At 36.9% G+C, this 18,090-nt stretch overlaps 1 protein-coding gene across 5 annotated transcripts in view; it reads right to left on the bottom strand.

Moving 5' to 3' along the window:
• Positions 1–512: 512 nt before the first annotated feature.
• Positions 513–18,090, bottom strand: part of GABPB1 (GA binding protein transcription factor subunit beta 1) — a 69,618-nt gene continuing 52,040 nt past the window's right edge. For 2 of the 5 annotated variants that reach the window (XM_047075120.1, XM_047075123.1), the window contains exons 7-9: positions 12,905–13,087; positions 9,955–10,070; positions 513–2,015 (exon numbers count right to left, since the gene is read on the bottom strand). In XM_047075120.1, coding sequence (XP_046931076.1) covers positions 1,863–2,015; positions 9,955–10,070; positions 12,905–13,087 — 452 coding nt within the window. In that variant the 3' untranslated portion in view covers positions 513–1,862. Of the gene's footprint in view, positions 2,016–9,935; positions 10,071–12,904; positions 13,091–18,090 lie in introns of all 5 variants that reach the window. The other 3 variants (XM_047075122.1, XM_047075119.1, XM_047075124.1) reach the window with 2 other exon arrangements.

The raw sequence follows: 18,090 nt of genomic DNA, 5'->3' as shown, positions 1-18,090 counted from the left end.
TGGTCTGGAAGCAAAGTCTACAGTGGTTTGCACCCTGGGGTGTACATAGTGGTCCTTCTCCACTCCAATATTGCATATGTCAAAGGCACCCTGCTTAACAAAGCCATAAATGCATTAAAGTGATAAAAAAAAAAAAAGAGAGAGAGAAAAAGTAGCTTCATGCTATTGAAAATATGGCCGAGCATTTGTTAAATCTATAGGTGTAGATCATTTAAAATATATGTTAAATTTAGTGGAAAACTGAAAAGGTTTTTTCTCTTCTATTTGGAGTTCTCAAACCTTTCTAAGTTTCCAAACAGCAACTATCAGGCCGATAGTTCACAGATCCTTTTATTACCTTAATAACTATAATAACTCCAGTGAGAGAACTAACAAATTCCCAAGAAATTACCTCCAGGATTTATAAGACACAGTGTGAAGAATATATAATATTTTCATTCTGGTGGAATATAGCTATAAGATACAGAACAAAATTTTTAATGTGGGGTTAAAATATCAGTCTACACTGAACATATGTGGAAAAGATATTTAATTGTAAAATAGAAAAGTAGGCCAGAGTACAGTTTTAAGGGTAATTGCTTCTTTATACAGATAGGTAATCTAGGAGGGTATTAGGGTTAAACATTTTCATAAAGCAATAAAACATTAAAAAATAAAGCAAGAAAAAAAGAGCTTGAAGTTATGTTTTACAAAAAAAGAATGAACAGTATGTCAGAGTTTAATGTCCATACACTGTGGAATTCAACAATATTGTGATGAGAGCAAGTCACAGCACAGACATACGGCTTTCACAGGGAAAAGTAAAAGTTATGTTAGACATATCTATAGCATCACTAGTACAAAAAGTTCTTGTTCTACATACAAAAGCAATTTTTTTTCCATAAGAATAATTTCCTGGGGAGAAATGAGTCCATGAAATATTTCAGAAACCCATATGCTTTGAGTATCCCAAAAACATTATCTTAAAATCCAGTGCCTTAAAGTGCTTTCATGTGGAAATCATGATGGAAGGCACAGAATACAGTTTCACGTCCCCACTATGAAATTTTCAAAAAAGCATAGATTTTGCAGTTTGCAAATTCAAGTTTTCTTGTAAGCTGCTCCTTCTAAGAACATTGTCATTCCAATAAAACCAGCTGCTAGCTTACTCACTCTCAATGACCTACTAAATAAAAGGATTTTTTTTCTCCTAGTAACTTTCATCATCTTTATGGGAAAAATACTTATGCAAGTGATGCATTTTGAAACTATAAAACATGCAGAATATGTACAAACAGAAAGTTTAAAAAATATTTGCTTCATATACATGTAAATCTACTTGGGTATAGCTGAAATTGAACAAATATAAAAATTTGCTTTCTAAAAAATGTTTTCAGAGAATCTGAGACAACTTAAAGCTGTACAAAGATTTCCTGGGAGAAATCTTCTCTTCATATAGAAGTTTATACCTACAGGAGTAATTCCAGCATCAGTCCACCACATAATTATTACATAACATTTGGTCTAATCAACAATGATCACCCTTAAAACTGTTCTGTTTCTGAGAAATTAAGGTTCATACTAAAATCAAAAAGAATTCACAAAAACAGTGGCTTATTGTGTTTTTGGATCTCTTCAACAATCTTTATAACTCATTTGGAACTGTAAAAAAACAAAAACTATTTACAGAATTCAGTTTTAAATACATTTCACAACTTCTAAAGTTTTATGTTACAAGAATTCAAAGCTCATGGCTTAAGTCCAGTCATCAATCCGTAGTCTCTTCTGTTCTCCTCGCTTCCTGCGACTGCACCTTTTGTGTACAGTTCAAGACTGGGTTCTTCCTTAACCAAAAGTAAATCCAAACTACATGTTCATTTCAATTAAACAGCTTCTTTATTAGTCTGAAGGCGAGTCATAGCTTCTAATTTTTGTCTGTAGGCCTCTGCTTCCTGTTCTTTCTTTAGAAGCTGCTGTCGATATTTTTGTGCTTCCCGATTTGCTTCATCCAGCTGTTTCTGAAGAGCTTCTCTCTCCTAATTAAAAAAAAAGGTGTTTGTTTTTTCAATTTTTGCACAAATACATTAGGAACATATACAAGCATGCATCCTTCAAATAGAAAAATCTGTAGTAGCTACGTGTAGTCACCACCTATTGACATTTCCTAGGCATCTTGCCTTTTCAGTCAATTCATTAGTAATTAAAGCCCCTAATTCTGTGCTCCATGCTGATACAGATTAGTTTCTGACCTCAAGAAATTACTCCAATTAAAAATAAGATTAACATAATGAACCCAGACCGTGTACCTGTACTTTTATATATACTACAAAAACTAATGAAGACTTTAAGACAGAAATACACCTCTTCACACCTCTGTGATGTTTTTATGTAAAGGTACAATAAACTATAACAGTTAATATTTACTGAGCACCTATTATGTGACCAAACAAGGCGATTTCCAATAACAAGCCTCTAGGATAAAGATTATGCCCATTTTACAGATGAGCAAAATGGTATTCAGAGAGGACATAGCTTTTCCCTCGTAACACAGTTGAGTTTACAAGATTCTAATGTTACTGCTTTTGAAACTATCTTCCTCTATGGTAATAAGCAAGACTCCTCATCTCTAAAATGAAGGAGTGCTGGTCTAGATTAGTTTTTCCTAAATTATACCATTTTTACAAACCAATAAAATACTAACTTCTCTATGGTGATTCATTAAATTGTCCAAATATAAAATATATGCATTCAATTCTAAATGCTAAACACAAATCTAGCCCAATGAAAATGATACTCTTTCTCCTCCTCACTCTGCCCCTATTCAGTTGCCTAAGGGAAAGCATTTCAAAGACTCCTTTCTCATGCCTCTAGTATGCGCATGGACAAAAGCTCAACCTGCACAGGCCCATACACAACCTCATCACAGAGGCTAGGACCTCTCAGTGGGATGAAGGCCGAGGGTAGGACTATTATTAATCTAAGAAACGCCAGGTTCATACTGGACAAGACACTTGACCAGAGGGAACCGGAGGTGAGGGTCAGCAACCTACTGGGGGAGAGGGCAGTATGAGGGTCTCTTCCACTGCCTCTTTGACTCCTGTCCATTGTGAACACCAAAAGATTCCCTCCCCTTCACTAGTCATACATGGTCTCCAAGGAGGAGCATATTTAATACTCCTTCCTTTGATCCCATTCCCTTCCTCATACTGGGAATGAAGTCCAACGTGTATTTTTTCCCCTGGGTCCACCAAATGTAGTAATGATAGATTATGCAAGTAGGCTTCCATTTACACAAAACGTACAAGAAACACATGCACCCTTCCATCTCCATTTAACAAATGCCCATGCCCTTCCCTGCTACCTTTTTCTTACCCTTCCTCCAGGCAAAATGGCAGAGTAGGAACAAGTCAGAAAGGACACCCAAGAGTCAAGCCTCGGGCAAGAAATCAACACCACTACCTTGGCAGTGAACTATGAAGAACTTTGAGCACGCCAATGAAAAAGGTGGGAGAGGGGTGCTGCTTCTCCAGGAACTAGACCCCCACCACTGGCAGGAGCACTCATGGCCGTGCATAAGTGTTTTAAAATTTTACATGTGTTAGGGTACCTGGGTGGCTCAGTCGGTTAAGTGTCTGACTTCAGCTCAGGTCATGATCTCCCAGCTTGTGAGTTTGAACCCCACATCGGGCTCTGTGCTGACAGCTCAGAGCCTGAAGCCTACTTTGGATTCTGTGTCTCTGTCTCTCTCTCTCTGCCCCTCTTCTGCTCATGCTCTGTCTCTCTCAAAAATAAATAAACATTAAAATTTTAAAAAAATTTTTGACATGTGTTAAGAAATAAAATCCTTTGGTAACCAAAGTTTTGAATTTGGTAGGAAATATTGGGACAGATTCTCTAACTCTAAGGTATCTTCTAATACTAGCTATTCATTAACATTTAGAAACAGCAAGGGATTCACAATTACTTCAGAAGATGAAAGCAAATTAAGTGAGGTAGTCTAACAGTAAATACAGTTTGTTTTTCTTCAATTAGTAAAATGTATCTTAATATAAATGAAAAGATAGCTCCCTTCTACTAGGCCAAATAAAAGATTCATTTACACTGCATTTCTTAACTATATCTGTAAAGTCTGAAAGGTAAAGGTCATTGCACTACACTTAATCCTCAAGACTGAAAGCAGTTAACATTATTGAAGTTTTTTTTAAGTGTTTCCATTTTTTAGTTCTCAGGAGTGTAGGTATTTAGGAAAACTTTTTGCCATCTCACTTTTCAAAGCAAATAAAAATCTCTAAAAAGTGGAAAATATCACTTCTTTACTCAAAGAGATCCTTTGTTTCCAAATTTATTTGTTAAATGTTTACTGAACATATATTATATGCAAGACACTTCCTTAATGTAAACAGTAATTTGGTTGTTTCACACATGAACAATGCATCACACTGACATTTGAGATTTATATTTAAATAGAAATGCCAAGGGGCACCTGGGTGGCTCAGTCAGTTGAGCGTCTGACTTCAGCTCAGGTCATAATTTCGCGGTTTGAGTTTGAGCCCTGCATCAGGCTCTGTGCTGACAGCTCAGAGCCCGGAGTCTGCTTCAGATTCTGTGTCTCCCTCTCTCTCTGCCCCTCCCTTGCTCACACTCCACTTCTCTCTCTCTCTCTCTCTCTCTCTCTCTCTCTCTCTCTCCCTCTCTCTCACAATCTCAAAATAAAAAACTCTTTAAAAATAAATAGAAATGCCAGGTGCCTGGGTGGCTCAGTCGGTTGAGTGTCCGGCTTCAGCTCAGGTCATGATTTCACGGTCTGTGAGTTCAAGCCTCACGTCGGGCTCTGTGCTGACAGCTCAGAGCCTGGAGCCTGCTTTGAATTCTGTGTCTCCCTCTCTCTCTGCCCCTCCCCCGCTCAAGCTCTGTCTCTCTCTGTCAAAAATAAACATTACCAAAAAAAATTTAAATAAATAGAAATGCCAAGGCTATGGCTTTGACCTTTTGCAATAACAGCACAATAAAAAGGACTTTGACATGTGTAAATAAATATACCTTAGTCTATTAATATGTAATACTCAAGTATTTTTCCTTTAACAGTATAATATGGAAGAATTCCAAAAAAGTAAATTCGGATAATAGTCACAGTTTGGTTGCAATAGAGAAGATATTTCTCTTACACTACAACTCCAAACCCAGGCAATGGACTAATAGGGCAAAGACTTGAGTTTGCTTTTTTATTTTCAAACAAAATTCTTGAATTCTGCTTCAGCTGGTAGCAATGATCTCATAACCATTTTATTATTTTTAATTTTCTAATATTCAAATTTATTTTACCTTAGCTATTATAGAGCAAAAAAAATCATTCTACTCATTTATCTTCTACTTCTATATATATTTTAGAAGATAATTTTAATAGCAGCTAACATTTACTGAGCATTTATCACATGCCCATCATCGTCCTAGTCTTTTACATGTATTCTCATTTATACTTTGTAACCATCTGATAATGTAGGTGCTGTTATTTTCCGCCTTGTTACTGATGGGGAAATCAAGCCTTATAAGGTTAAACAACTTGATCAAGATAACACAATCAGAAAATGATAAAATATACCCATATTCTTAACCATTAAATATTTGCTTAAAAAGAAAGAAACTGGGCAGGGTGTGTGAGCTGCCTGTTTCCTTGTGTATAAACATCAATTTTCCAAGTGCCATGAGCCACATATGAGCCTGTTTTTATAAACAAAGTTTTACTGAAATATCTATTCATTTCCAAAGTGTCCATGGCTGCTTTCCCACTACGATGGCAAAGATAAGTGGTGAAGCACAGACTATAAAGCCCATAAAGCCAAAAATATTCACTATCAGGCCCTTCACAGAAAAAAAAACTTTGCCTACCCCAGCCCTAGAGAAAAAACTTACCAAAAAGAGAGACTGCAGGAAATCTTAAACTGTGGTGGATCAAAAGAATATCAATAAAAGGAAAAGAGACTGAAAAAACTGCATCAAATAAAACACTGTGTAAAGTTTACAGAAATCAAATTTTACAAGAACACTAAGGATCCCAGTCTATCACTGGTTACAAGACACAAATATTTCATTAAAAAAAAAAAAAACTTGCTAATAAACATATTCATCTCTAACCTCCATAGCAATGAAAAGGTAAAGGTATTTCCTGAATTCACACAACTAAATAATAGAAGAATCTGTTATTCCTAATGCACTAATTATATTTCCTCCCTCCCACATTACAAAAGAATAGTTTTAATTTCAATTCAGAATAGCCTAATGTTTATTTATGGAAGAAATTCACAAATATCACACCTCTCCCCAAAAATACCTTTAATGCAGTAGTATGGAGGGGGTGATATGATATACATTATTGCAATTTGGTGTCTTATTCAGACCTCCCTTTCAAAAAACAAACCTATTTCATTTCCTTTATTGCTATAATGCAAATATAAAAGCTTCACCATTTACAATACATTTTCTACAATTTAAGCTAATTTTGTAGAGATTATTAATAAACCTCTCCAACGTTAGTCGGGAAATTGTAAATTCTTAGCACTTGACTTATAAACAGTCACTCTGGTAGTTGTGGACACAAACATACAGAGAAACCCCAAATATGTTAGATTCTGTATAATGAGTTAATTTTTTTTAACGTTCATTTATTTTGAGAGAAAGAGAGTATGCACGCAAGAACAGGAGAGGGCAGAGAGAGAATCCAAAGCAGGCTCCATGCTGACAGCAGGGAGCCCGAAACCGGGCTCAAACTCACAAACCATGAAATCATGACCTGAGCCCAAGTCAGATGCTTAACCAGCTGAGCCACCCAGGCGCCCATAATTTTTAATTGCTGTAGAGCAGAGTTCCTCAATCTCAGCATGGATAATTTTGAACCAGATGATTCTTTACTATGGAGGCTGTCCTGTGCATTGTAGGATGTTTAGCAACATGTCCTGCCTCTACCCCCTATATGTCAGTGGCCGACCTAGTTGTGACAACCCTAAATGTCTCCAGACATTGCCAAGTGTCCTCTGGGGTCAAAAACGTCCCAGATGAGAACCACTGCTTGTGAGAAACTTTTCCAGTTAAAGGCTAAGCTGTCACTTAGAGTATAAAAGTCTGCCCCCAAGACAACTCCATTGGTCATTTAAGAAAATAAGTTCATGGGGCGCCTGGGTGGCGCAGTCGGTTAAGCGTCCGACTTCAGCCAGGTCACGATCTCGCGGTCGGTGAGTTCGAGCCCCGCGTCGGGCTCTGGGCTGATGGCTCAGAGCCTGGAGCCTGTTTCCGATTCTGTGTCTCCCTCTCTCTCTGCCCCTCCCCCGTTCATGCTCTGTCTCTCTCTGTCCCAAAAATAAATAAACGTTGAAAAAAAAAAATTAAAAAAAAAAAAAAAAAAAGAAAATAAGTTCAAAAGAACAACTCCAGGTATTATAAGGAAATGAGTGCCTGGTTTGATGAAAACAATGGAGGCCACTCTTCATTCTATATCCTCAGCCCACCTCTACCACCTATACTGACCGCATACTTCAAGGTCTCTCTGTAATAGCTCTAGAGAGATCATGCAATGTTGGCATTAACATTTCTGGTGATGGAGAATGAGGTTTCCATTACCAGACAGCTCTAATTACTAAAAACAAAACACAACAAACAACAACAACAAAAACCCACTTCTTTATACCAAGCTAAAACTCCATCTCCCTGAAGTTCTATCTCCTTGGTTCCAGTTCATTTCTATACCTCAATTCATACTTTCCTGTTATTTGAAATTATTCTCCCTGGTCTCTGAAAGACCATAAGAGGGGAATCAGGCTGAACCTTCAAGAAAACAGCAACTCTCATTGGTTATTAGGTGAATAAAGGCACAGGCTGCACATTCACTGTTTTAAACACATAATTTGTTGAATTCAGTAAGTTTATGTTCAATAAAATTCAAAGAATTTAAAAAATGTTTTATTAGTTAAAGCAAAGTACATGACAAAACTTTTTAACCTTATGTGCCAGAAATGATAGTCAACATCCAAAAAAAATATTTAAAAGATTACAAAATAAGTATACTAATACTGTTCAATGGAATAAACTGTTTGTAAGAATGTCCATGTACTGAATATCATTTTAAATTTTGAAGAAACAAAGCAATTTACCCTCAATAATTAAAGTCATACTGTTACAAAACATTCTGGTTAAAGTATGAATCAGATTCTTTTTAACTCAGTAATATGTCCTTTGTGACTGTGGTTAAAGATGTATCAGCATTACACTTAGATGCACTGGAGCAAAGAAATATTCTAGTTGTCCTCAGTCAGAATCACGTTGCCTTCTAGTGACTTTTTAAAAAATCCTCTTTTCAGGGCACCTGGCTGGCTCAGTTGGTACAGTATGTGACCTCTGATCTCAGGGTTGTGAGTTCAAGCCCCACATTGAATATGGAGACTACTTTTAAAAAACAGTAATAAAATAAAATCCTGAGGGACGCCTGGGTGGCTTAGTCGGTTGAGCGTCCAACTCTTGATTTCAACTCAGGTCATGATCTCACAGTTTGTGAAACTGAGCCCAGCATCAGACTCTCCTCTGACAGCTCAGAGCCTGCTTGGGATTCTCTCTCTCCCTCTCTTTCTGCCTCTTCCCAACTCATTCTCTCTCTCTCTCTCAAAATAAAAAAGACATTTTGGGGCCCATGGGTGGCTCAGTCAGTTAGGCGTCCAACTTTGGCTCAGGTCATGATCTCACAGCCCGTGAGTTCAAGCCCCACGTTGGGCTCTGTGCTGACAGCTCAGAGCCTGGAGCCTGCTTCAGATTCTGTTCCTCTCTCTCTCTCTCTCTCTCTCTCCCTGTCTCTGCCTCTCCCCTGCTCACACTCTGTCTCCCTCTCTCTCTCAAAAAATAAATATTAAAAATTTTTTTTAAATAATAAACATTTTTAAAACAGTAATATTAAAAACAAATAAAATCCTGAGTGCCCCCTTCAAAATAAAATAATCCTCTTTTCTATGGATAAGAACCTTCAGAATTCCTATTCACCAACAATATTTAAGATATTCGGCAACACTTACTACTTACATATACCAGATATTACAAATATGAGTATAATGAGTATGCTGACTTCTTCATCTCTGATAAAATGTCCAAAATACAGATACCATTACCCAAAACTCTCATATGAGCGAAAATAAGACTGAAACTCAGAAAACTAAGATAATGTGCCTCCAAGCTAATAGGGGCAAGAGGTGTAATTCAAATCTAACGCATTTAATTTCAAGTCCAATGTTCTTTACACTGCAATTGATCTTTCAAAGTTATTCCAGAATAACTTTAGTTACACTTTATATGAGTTAATATCAAATTCAAGGGACACAGTTTTATTTACAGTCATGCAAGAAAAAAACCTGGGAGGCATCTATGGTTTTTGGTTGTACTTCCAAACTAGAAGGAAAAAGAATGAATCCTTTCAAAAGCTAGCTTAAATTTAAATTCCTTTTTAAAGAACTTAACAGTGAAATAAGCAGTTACTTATGGCTTTTTAAAAATAACCTAGTCAACAAACATCAACCTTCTTAAAAAGGATCTTCCAGCCCAAATAGGTCTTTGAATTTCACTTTTGAAAGAAAAGAATGTTTTTCATCAATACACAGTGACATTTCCTTTAGTGACTTGTGAGAATGATGTATGTAAATACATTAGAAAATAAAGGATGAAGTGCAAGAACCAAAGACATTCCAATGTTATCACAATGACAGATTTTGTTATAAACAAATTCTTCACTCATTCATTCATTCATTCAATATTTATTTATTGAGGGCTTGCTATATGTATTAGCAAATAACTAGACAAAATAATACTATGTACTTTCATTCTGTATCAAGACAACACTGTCAGTAATAAATATAAAAGACCAAAAGGAAATTAAAAATAAAGAAAAGCAAATTGAGTTTATTTTGGATGACTGCAGCAAAACACACCGGGTAAAAGACTCCTTACTTCTATTTCTGCAGATTCCACCCGGTTTTCAATTATTTCGATACATTGTCTCTTAGCTGGTGGTTCTTCGCTTATAACAGTTTCTTCAGCAATGTCGGTTGCTGGTACTGTTAACACTGAAATGAAAAAAAATGTATACATTAATTCATTTTTAGATAGGTTTAGTAGAAATAAAACTATCTGTGACATTGTTGACATAACTCCTCTAAAATAAATATGTTCCAAAATACTATTTTCAAAGCACTGATTTGCTTTCTATGAGGATGTCCATATCTGTCTTTGTGGTGCATTTTTAATGAACTTGTTGTTTAACACACCTACTTATTTTTTTTAAATTTTACAGATAACATATTCATTGTATGGCTGAAAATCAAAAAATGTTTAATAAGCATAACAGATAATCACTTTTATTGATTTATTATTGTTGTGTTAATTTATACAAAAACATGAATATACATTCTCATTTTTCTTTCTTATACAAAAGGTACCGTACATTCAAATGCACATATAATAGATACATTGCTCTGCCTTTGCTTTTTTCATGCCATGTATCTAGGGTATCTTTCGTCAGTATACACAGAGCTTTCTTTTATTTAGCTGCATAATATTCCAATGTGTGGACACATCATTATGAACATTGTCTGTTTATAAACTTTGCCTGTTTTTCTTTTGGGTTGTTGGACTTTGTCCCTAATTTTTAGTATTTTTTTATACATATGTAAATACACAGAGAGAGAAGCTGTCCTTGCTTTGCATAGCAAGCAGTGTGGGACCATAGAAATGACTGTGAGCTGAAACCACGCAATTTTAATAATCAATGGGGGAAATCACAATTGTTTTAGAGCCTTTGAAGTTTTTTGTCAAAATATTAAAAATTCTGTCATTTACAAATGCAAACAGAAATGAAAAAAAGTAAAATATTTATTTAGTACACTGTAATTTAAAACATTAGAGATATTGAGATTTAAGTGTTTTATTTCTTTTAACTCATATCACATTACACTTATAAATTAACTCAAGAAGAATTGAGAGCCTTGTATCTGCTTCATTGGACTGTCTGCATAGTCTGTATATATTCATATGTCAGCTACACATTTTTCAATTATGGGGGCTTTAAAAATTTATTTTAATATTTAGTAAGCTCTTCTCATTGCTCTTCTTTCCCAAAGTTTTCTTACTCTTCTTCCCTCCTCCTCCCATTAATATAAACTTCAGAATCTATCTGGCCAGTTCCAGGAAAAAAACCTGTTAGTCTCTGTTATGGGATGAATTGTGTCCTCCTCAAAATTCAAATGCTTAAGTCCTAAACCCCAGTACCTCACCATGTGACTGTATTTGGAGACTGGGCCTTCAAAGAGGTAAATCAGGTAAAATGAGGTCATGTGGGTAGGCCTTAATCCAATAGGACTGGTGTCCTTTTAAGAAGCAGAGATTAAGGTACAGACAACACACAGAAGGAGGGCTGACCACATGAGGACACAGTGAGAAGGCGGCCATCTGCAAGCCAAGGAGAAAGGCCTCAGAAGAAACCAAATTTGCCAAACCTTGATCTTGGACTTCAAACCTCCAGCGTTGTGAGAAGAAACTTCTGCTGAGTCGCTCAGTCTGTGGTAATTTGGTATGGCAGCCGTAGCAAACTAAAATAGTCCTTTTTTTTTTTTTTTTTTTTTCATATCACCCTACATTTATAAATTAACTCAGGAAGAATGGAGAGCTTTATGACAGTGAATCTTCCTATCCCAAAACATGACATTTCTTCCATTTGTTCATGGGATGAGATTAGTCTCTATAATGTCAGGTTTTAGAAACATTATATCTGCTTGATATAAGCAAATACTGTCAAAGTTTTCTTATTTCTATATAACTAGAATTAGTTCTGTGAAGCTTTGTGAAAGTATCTTGGATGAGCCATGAGCAGATTTCTGCAGAATTGGAAAGATCTCTGCAGGCTTCACAAGTCAATGGTTTCCTCTTCTTCTGCTACAGTGACAAACTTTTTTCCTGAGACGTGGTGGCTCTACAGTGCTATACCTCCTCTGTCACTCTAAACCAAACCTGGTTTAGGAGAACTTCTAGCTCCAGCCTTTCCCTTCCCTAATTCCTTCACTGACCATGAATGAGCACAGTCTGTGCAATCCTAATCATTGTCTAAAAGGTTATGCGTGTGCACACATGTTTTTGTATGTATTGGGGAGGGGATGCTGGGTACATGGCAATGCTTGCTCAGATAGGAATTTTCTGAACCTTCTCTTTCTGCTTCCTTCAGCATTCATGCACTCCTCTGCCTCAGCCCTGTTTATGGCACCTCCTACACAGACTGAGCCCTGTCTTTCTGGGAGTGTATATTTATGCTAATGCCTGAGCTCAATCCCTTTTCTTTTCTTGATGCACCTCTGTGAGTTTCCATGGCTCTAATGGTCTTAGATGTTTTGGGCAGCATTTAAAATATGGAATTTTGTGGTTTTCTCAGCCTTTCAGCGTCCCTGAAAATGTAGTCGGGGCTTTTGTTGAATATTACTACTCTCAGAGGTTTCCAAGGGGAAAAAATGGGAAATTATAAACAAAGATGCTAAAAGTGGCCACCACATTCCTACTACAAGTCCTAAGTCCAACTTCTTTGTAAGGAGCCTTTTCTTACATGGTATGATATGTGAATTGCAATAAATGGCATAAGAAATTATTGTCCAAAGCATATTCTGAACTATTTATTTAAGCTCTTTTTCCAACGGGAATACTTTGGAGCCAGTTCCTCTTTCCACCTCGTATACTCAGAGAAAGCAAGCTAATTTCAATAGTAGCCTAAAAAGCAGATAAAATTAGCCAATCAAGCCTACTGCAAAAGGTTGCAAAAATATATTTTAAGGCAAAAAATAAATGCTTTGAAAAACATATCACAATTTCCCGAGCCTTGAGAATAAACTCAAACTTTAGGCAAATGCCTACTACCAACCTTGCTGTCCATCTGGCATGGTCACAATGATGGGCTGACCTATCCCACTGGTCGGGATGGAGTGCAAGTTTCCAAGCTGGATGCCATCTGTAACTATTGTGATGACTTGCTGGCCCCCCGAGCTAACTACTTGCTGAATTGCACCATCCACAGATTCTGCGGTAACTACCTCCTCCGTAGCCACTACTGGAACAAAATATATATGTAAAGATCAGTGAGCATATACAAAAGTACAGATAGAAGTTTATTTTTCTTTGCTACTTTGGCTTTCCCTGTTCTCTTACACAGAAACACTGTTACATGGTTTTTCTTAAAGGCAGTCTCCAGTGGTGCTGTGCATACCTATATTAACAACAGACTACAAGCCCCACAATTTATAACTAAATGAGTTCTGACTATGCATATGTATATTTAAATAAGTAATATCTCTTCATTTAGTTATATGAGGCACAAAATTTATAAAATCCTCTGAGGTCACAGATATAACAAAGGTTATGCTTGCTTAATAAAATTCTACAATCCAAAAGAGAATTTTGTATGTGGTTGTATTCTATTTACGTTTACGTATGAGATGATATGCATTTCCATATTCAAAGAAACATGGAAATTTGTATTTTTCAAGTAAACAGAATAAGCATTATTCCCTTTCTGGATTGTGCGAGCAAGGGTTGCCTTGGTAGCAATGGCCTACAGATCTAGTACTGCATGACAGTAAATAATACAATATGTTAACATTTATATAAATAAAATCCAACACTATGTTCTTAATAGAGGCTCAGAGAGGATTCTGACATCTGAAAGCAGCACCCCTGGCCTTGCTTGGGTAAAGAAATCACAAATTAATGCTGCCCAAATCCTTTCCCACAGGTAATCCTATGCCCAACTACTGATCCCAAACAACATACACAGGAACATTCATAGCAGCTTTACTCACAATAGTCAAAAACTTGAAACCAACCAGATATCCATCAAAAGCAGAATGGATAAAAAGACTGTGGTAGATTCATGCACTGGAATACTACACAGCAATTAAAATGACTAAATGCAAAACATGGATAAATGTGACAAAAACCATGCTCAGTGATATAAATCAGATACAAAATATATACTGTGGAATTTAAGAAACAACAAATGAACATAGGGGAAGGAAAAAACAAAAAAAAAAGAGAGGGAGGCAAACCATAAGAGACTCCTAACTTGAGGGATCAAACTGAGGGTTGCCGGAGAGAGGTGGGTGGGGGATGGGCTAGATGGGGGGATGGGTAATAAGAAGGGCACTTATGATGAGCATTGGGTGTTGTATGTAAGTGATGAATCACTAAATTCCACTCCTGAAACCAGCATTACACTATCTGGTAACTAGAATTTAAATTAAAACTTGAAACATGAAAAAAATAAAAATTAAAGTTAAATGAGAAAAGAGCAGAGCCCAAATTAGGACAACTGCCTGGTACACAATGTTAAGAAGAGAATTTTCCAGGAAAGGAATATTTGATGAAGGGTTATATATATTTATCATAAGGAAGGATACTCCATAAAGCTACAGACTTTATCTTATGTTTTTCATACATGCAAGTCTCTGTGACTTTAATCTTATGGGATCCAAGGGGATTGTTTTTTTTCCTTTATGCTTGGAATGCTCCTTTTTGGTTATTGTTTTTTAATGAAGCAGATGTACAATGTGTGATTGAGGCAGAAATAGAGCCCATGATTTGAGATTTTTCTCAGTCATTTTGACATCAGCAAATGTTAAAGTATAGCTTCCTTGACAGTCTAGGAAGAGGCACTACATACATTAAAAGTTGAAAATTTCCTTTACCACTGGAGCATGTTAGACATGTTGAGTCCCACACTGACCTTACAAGTCCCTACCTGTGGCCACAATAATTGGTGCAATCCACCATGAACCTGGAGTAGAACCCAGGGTTCTGCCTTTGAAGTCTGAGCGGCCAAGCCCACACTCCTCCCCTGCTTTGGATTTTGTGCTGTGTGGTCTTCCGGATTACTGCACTGGACCAGTGTGTAGGGTGCACCAGCCAGGCCAGCAGGCCACATCCCCAGGTCTGTGGGGTGTGCAGCACCATCCTACTGCCACAACGAGGGAAAGGTGGTGTGAGAGAGGGAAAACTGCCTGCCGTGCTCACTTTTTTAGGTCTCGATTTCCTTACGGAGCCACTGCGGGCATGTAATAAAACTTTGGGTTTTTTTCTCCTTTTAATCGTGCTCATATAAATTTAATTCTTACTCCAGCTGGAAGACCCTAAGGGGTAGAAAAGAATTTTCCTCTCCCTTCTCCTACATGGTATTTTAAGTTCATCAAAATATACAATACTACTTTAAGACTGATGATCCCCAGAGGGGAAATAGATTGGGGCACAGCAAAATGGGTAAAGGGGGTCAGTTTTATAGTGATGGGTGGTAACTAGCCGTTTGGCAGTGATCACTCTGTGGTGTTTACAGATGTTGAACTATAATTATTACCTCAATAATAAAAAAAAATAGGTAATACTGTTTTAAAACTCAATAACACAGTTTGGATCAGTCTTTTTTTTTTTACTTTTTTTTTTTAAATGTTGATTTATTTTTGAGAGAGAGAGAGAAGCAGGAGCACGAGTGGGGGAGGGGCAGAGAGAGGGAGACACAGAATCAGAAGCAGGCTCCAGGCTCTGACCTGTCAGCACAGCGCCTGACACGGGGCTCGAACCCACAAACTGTGAGATCATGACCTGAGCTGAAGTAGGACGCTTAACTGACTGAGCCACCCAGGCGCCCCTGGACCAGTCTTTATAGATTCTAAGAGTTGCTCAAAAAGCTCTGACAAACCTAAGGCTAAGGCTATACTATGCAAAAAGAGTAATGATTCACATTATGTGGCTATCAAGCAACTGAAATGTGGCGGTCTAAAGTGAGATGCTACTATTAGTACGAAATTCACACTGAATCTCAAAGACAGTATGAAAAAAAGAAAGTAATATATCTTACTAATAATTTTTATTGATTTCTTATAGAAATACTTTGGATATTTTGGGTTAAATAAAATATATTATTTAAAAAACAAAAAATAGGGGCGCCTGGGTGGCGCAGTCGGTTAAGCGTCCGACTTCAGCCAGGTCACGATCTTGTGGTCCGTGAGTTCGAGCCCCGCGTCAGGCTCTGGGCTGATGGCTCAGAGCCTGGAGCCTGTTTCCGATTCTGTGTCTCCCTCTCTCTCTGCCCCTCCCCCGTTCATGCTCTGTCTCTCTCTGTCCCAAAAATAAATAAATGTTGAAAAAAAAATTTTTTTTTTTTAAAATTTTAAAAAAACAAACAAACAAAAAATATATACTGTGTACTTCCCATTTTTGAACTAAACAGTGATTACCCAGGAGTAATCACTTTGAGATAATTCAATAAACTGTAAACTTATGATATATGCACTTTTCTGTATGCATATTACATTTCAATAAAGAAGCATCAAAAGGAAAAATGACACTAATGGATTACAACACAATGAATCTTTAAAAATCCGTTTCTCCTTCATGAAAAAGGAGGAAAGGGAGAAAGAAGAAATATCTTGATAGAAGAATGACATCTAATTAACAAAATAAGAAAAATTATCATTGTAACCTCCAATGTAATAATTGACTCAAGCAAGGATCACTAACGGATGTTAAAACCACTGAAATGTTCTGAGAAACAAGATATTCATATGTTCTCAAAGTATCACACCAAAGATTAGTAAGAGGAAAATGTGCCTATAAAGACCTGGCAGTAACCACTCTCACCAAGTGGTCATTATCAGGATGGCCTGACATGTACCTCCTGACATGATGCAATGGGAGATTACAAAATATCACTTGTGTTCTTCCTGGAAATGTCTGACCTGCATCTACTTATTAAGAAACAAATGAATCCGGAATGTGAATGATCTTCCAGACAATGGGCATAGACTCTACAAGGATTTCAATGTCAAAAAGAAAATGGAGGGGCACCTGGCTGGCTCAGGTGGTTGTTCAGGTCATGAACTTGTGCTTAGTAATTTCGAGCCCCAAATCGAGCTCTGTGCTGACAGCTCAGAGCCTGGAACCTACTTCAGATTCTGTGTCTCCTTATCTCTCTGCCCCTCTCCCACTAGCGTTCTGTCTCTGTCTCTCTCTCTCAAAAATAAACATTAAAAAAAAAAAAGAAAGAAAAGGGAGGCAGCAGGACTGTCCTAGGTTTGGGGAGACTAAAGAGACACAACAACCAAATACAACATGTGAACTTTGGATCCTGGAGGAAAATAAACAAACACTTACAAAGGACATTTTGGCGACAACTGAGAAAACTTGAATGTGGACCGCATGTCAGATAATGTTACTAAATTAATGTTGATGTTTTTAGGAAATATAATGGAGCTATGAATATGTAGCAGGCTATCCTTGTTCTTGGGAGATATACGATGAAGTATTTAAAGGTGAAGTGTCATGGTATCTGCAGCCTACTTTCAGATAATGTGGTAAAATAAAAGTGTGTGTGTGTGTGTGTGTATGTGTGTGTACACATGCAGATGTGGCAAGATTTTAACAGTTGGTGAGTACAGGTGAAAGATACAAAGTTTATCCCCCAATTTTTCTATGGGTTTGAAAACTGTCAACCTAAAAACTGTTCTAACATTACTAATTCTGAAAAGAGAAATCACATAAAAACTATTCCTTAACGATACAGGGTTTTTTCATGTATTATTTGAGGCAACACTTTATAAAAAGAGTAATTAAATAAAACCATTCTCTCCTGAAGTCGTGTTACCTACCATTCAGATGCAGAGTTGCTCTATAAAACATGCTAAGTTGCTACCAACTCCCAGTAGAACATCATGGGTTATCAATGAGCTCCTTTTTTAGAAAAGGCAAGGTAAGTTATTGGGACCCCAGTTTTCAAAGATGTACTCATGGCAGGGTGACAGACTTGGCTGCCACCCTGTTACTCTGTTACTTGGTAATCAAGGGTCACGATACAAACTGCAGAAGATAATACTGAAAACACAAAAAACCTTTATGTTTTGAGTTCTCTCATTTTTGTTTCTCTTAAACTATAATTAGGCTTTATCACCAAGCACTCAAGAAAATTTCAGGAAGAGAATTATAAAATGAAATGTAGGCCATAGTAATATATTCAAAAGAACAACTACTAAGGTTTTCAAACACATTAACTATTGCTTTGATTTT

This window comes from Lynx rufus, unplaced genomic scaffold (assembly GCF_022079265.1).
Source record: "Lynx rufus isolate CCGP_SWC_20201006 ecotype Redwood Valley unplaced genomic scaffold, mLynRuf1.p SCAF_13, whole genome shotgun sequence".
NCBI lineage: Eukaryota > Metazoa > Chordata > Mammalia > Carnivora > Felidae > Lynx > Lynx rufus.
Note: the sequence above shows the minus strand (reverse complement) of the source record. Positions and strands in the feature narration are given on the sequence as shown.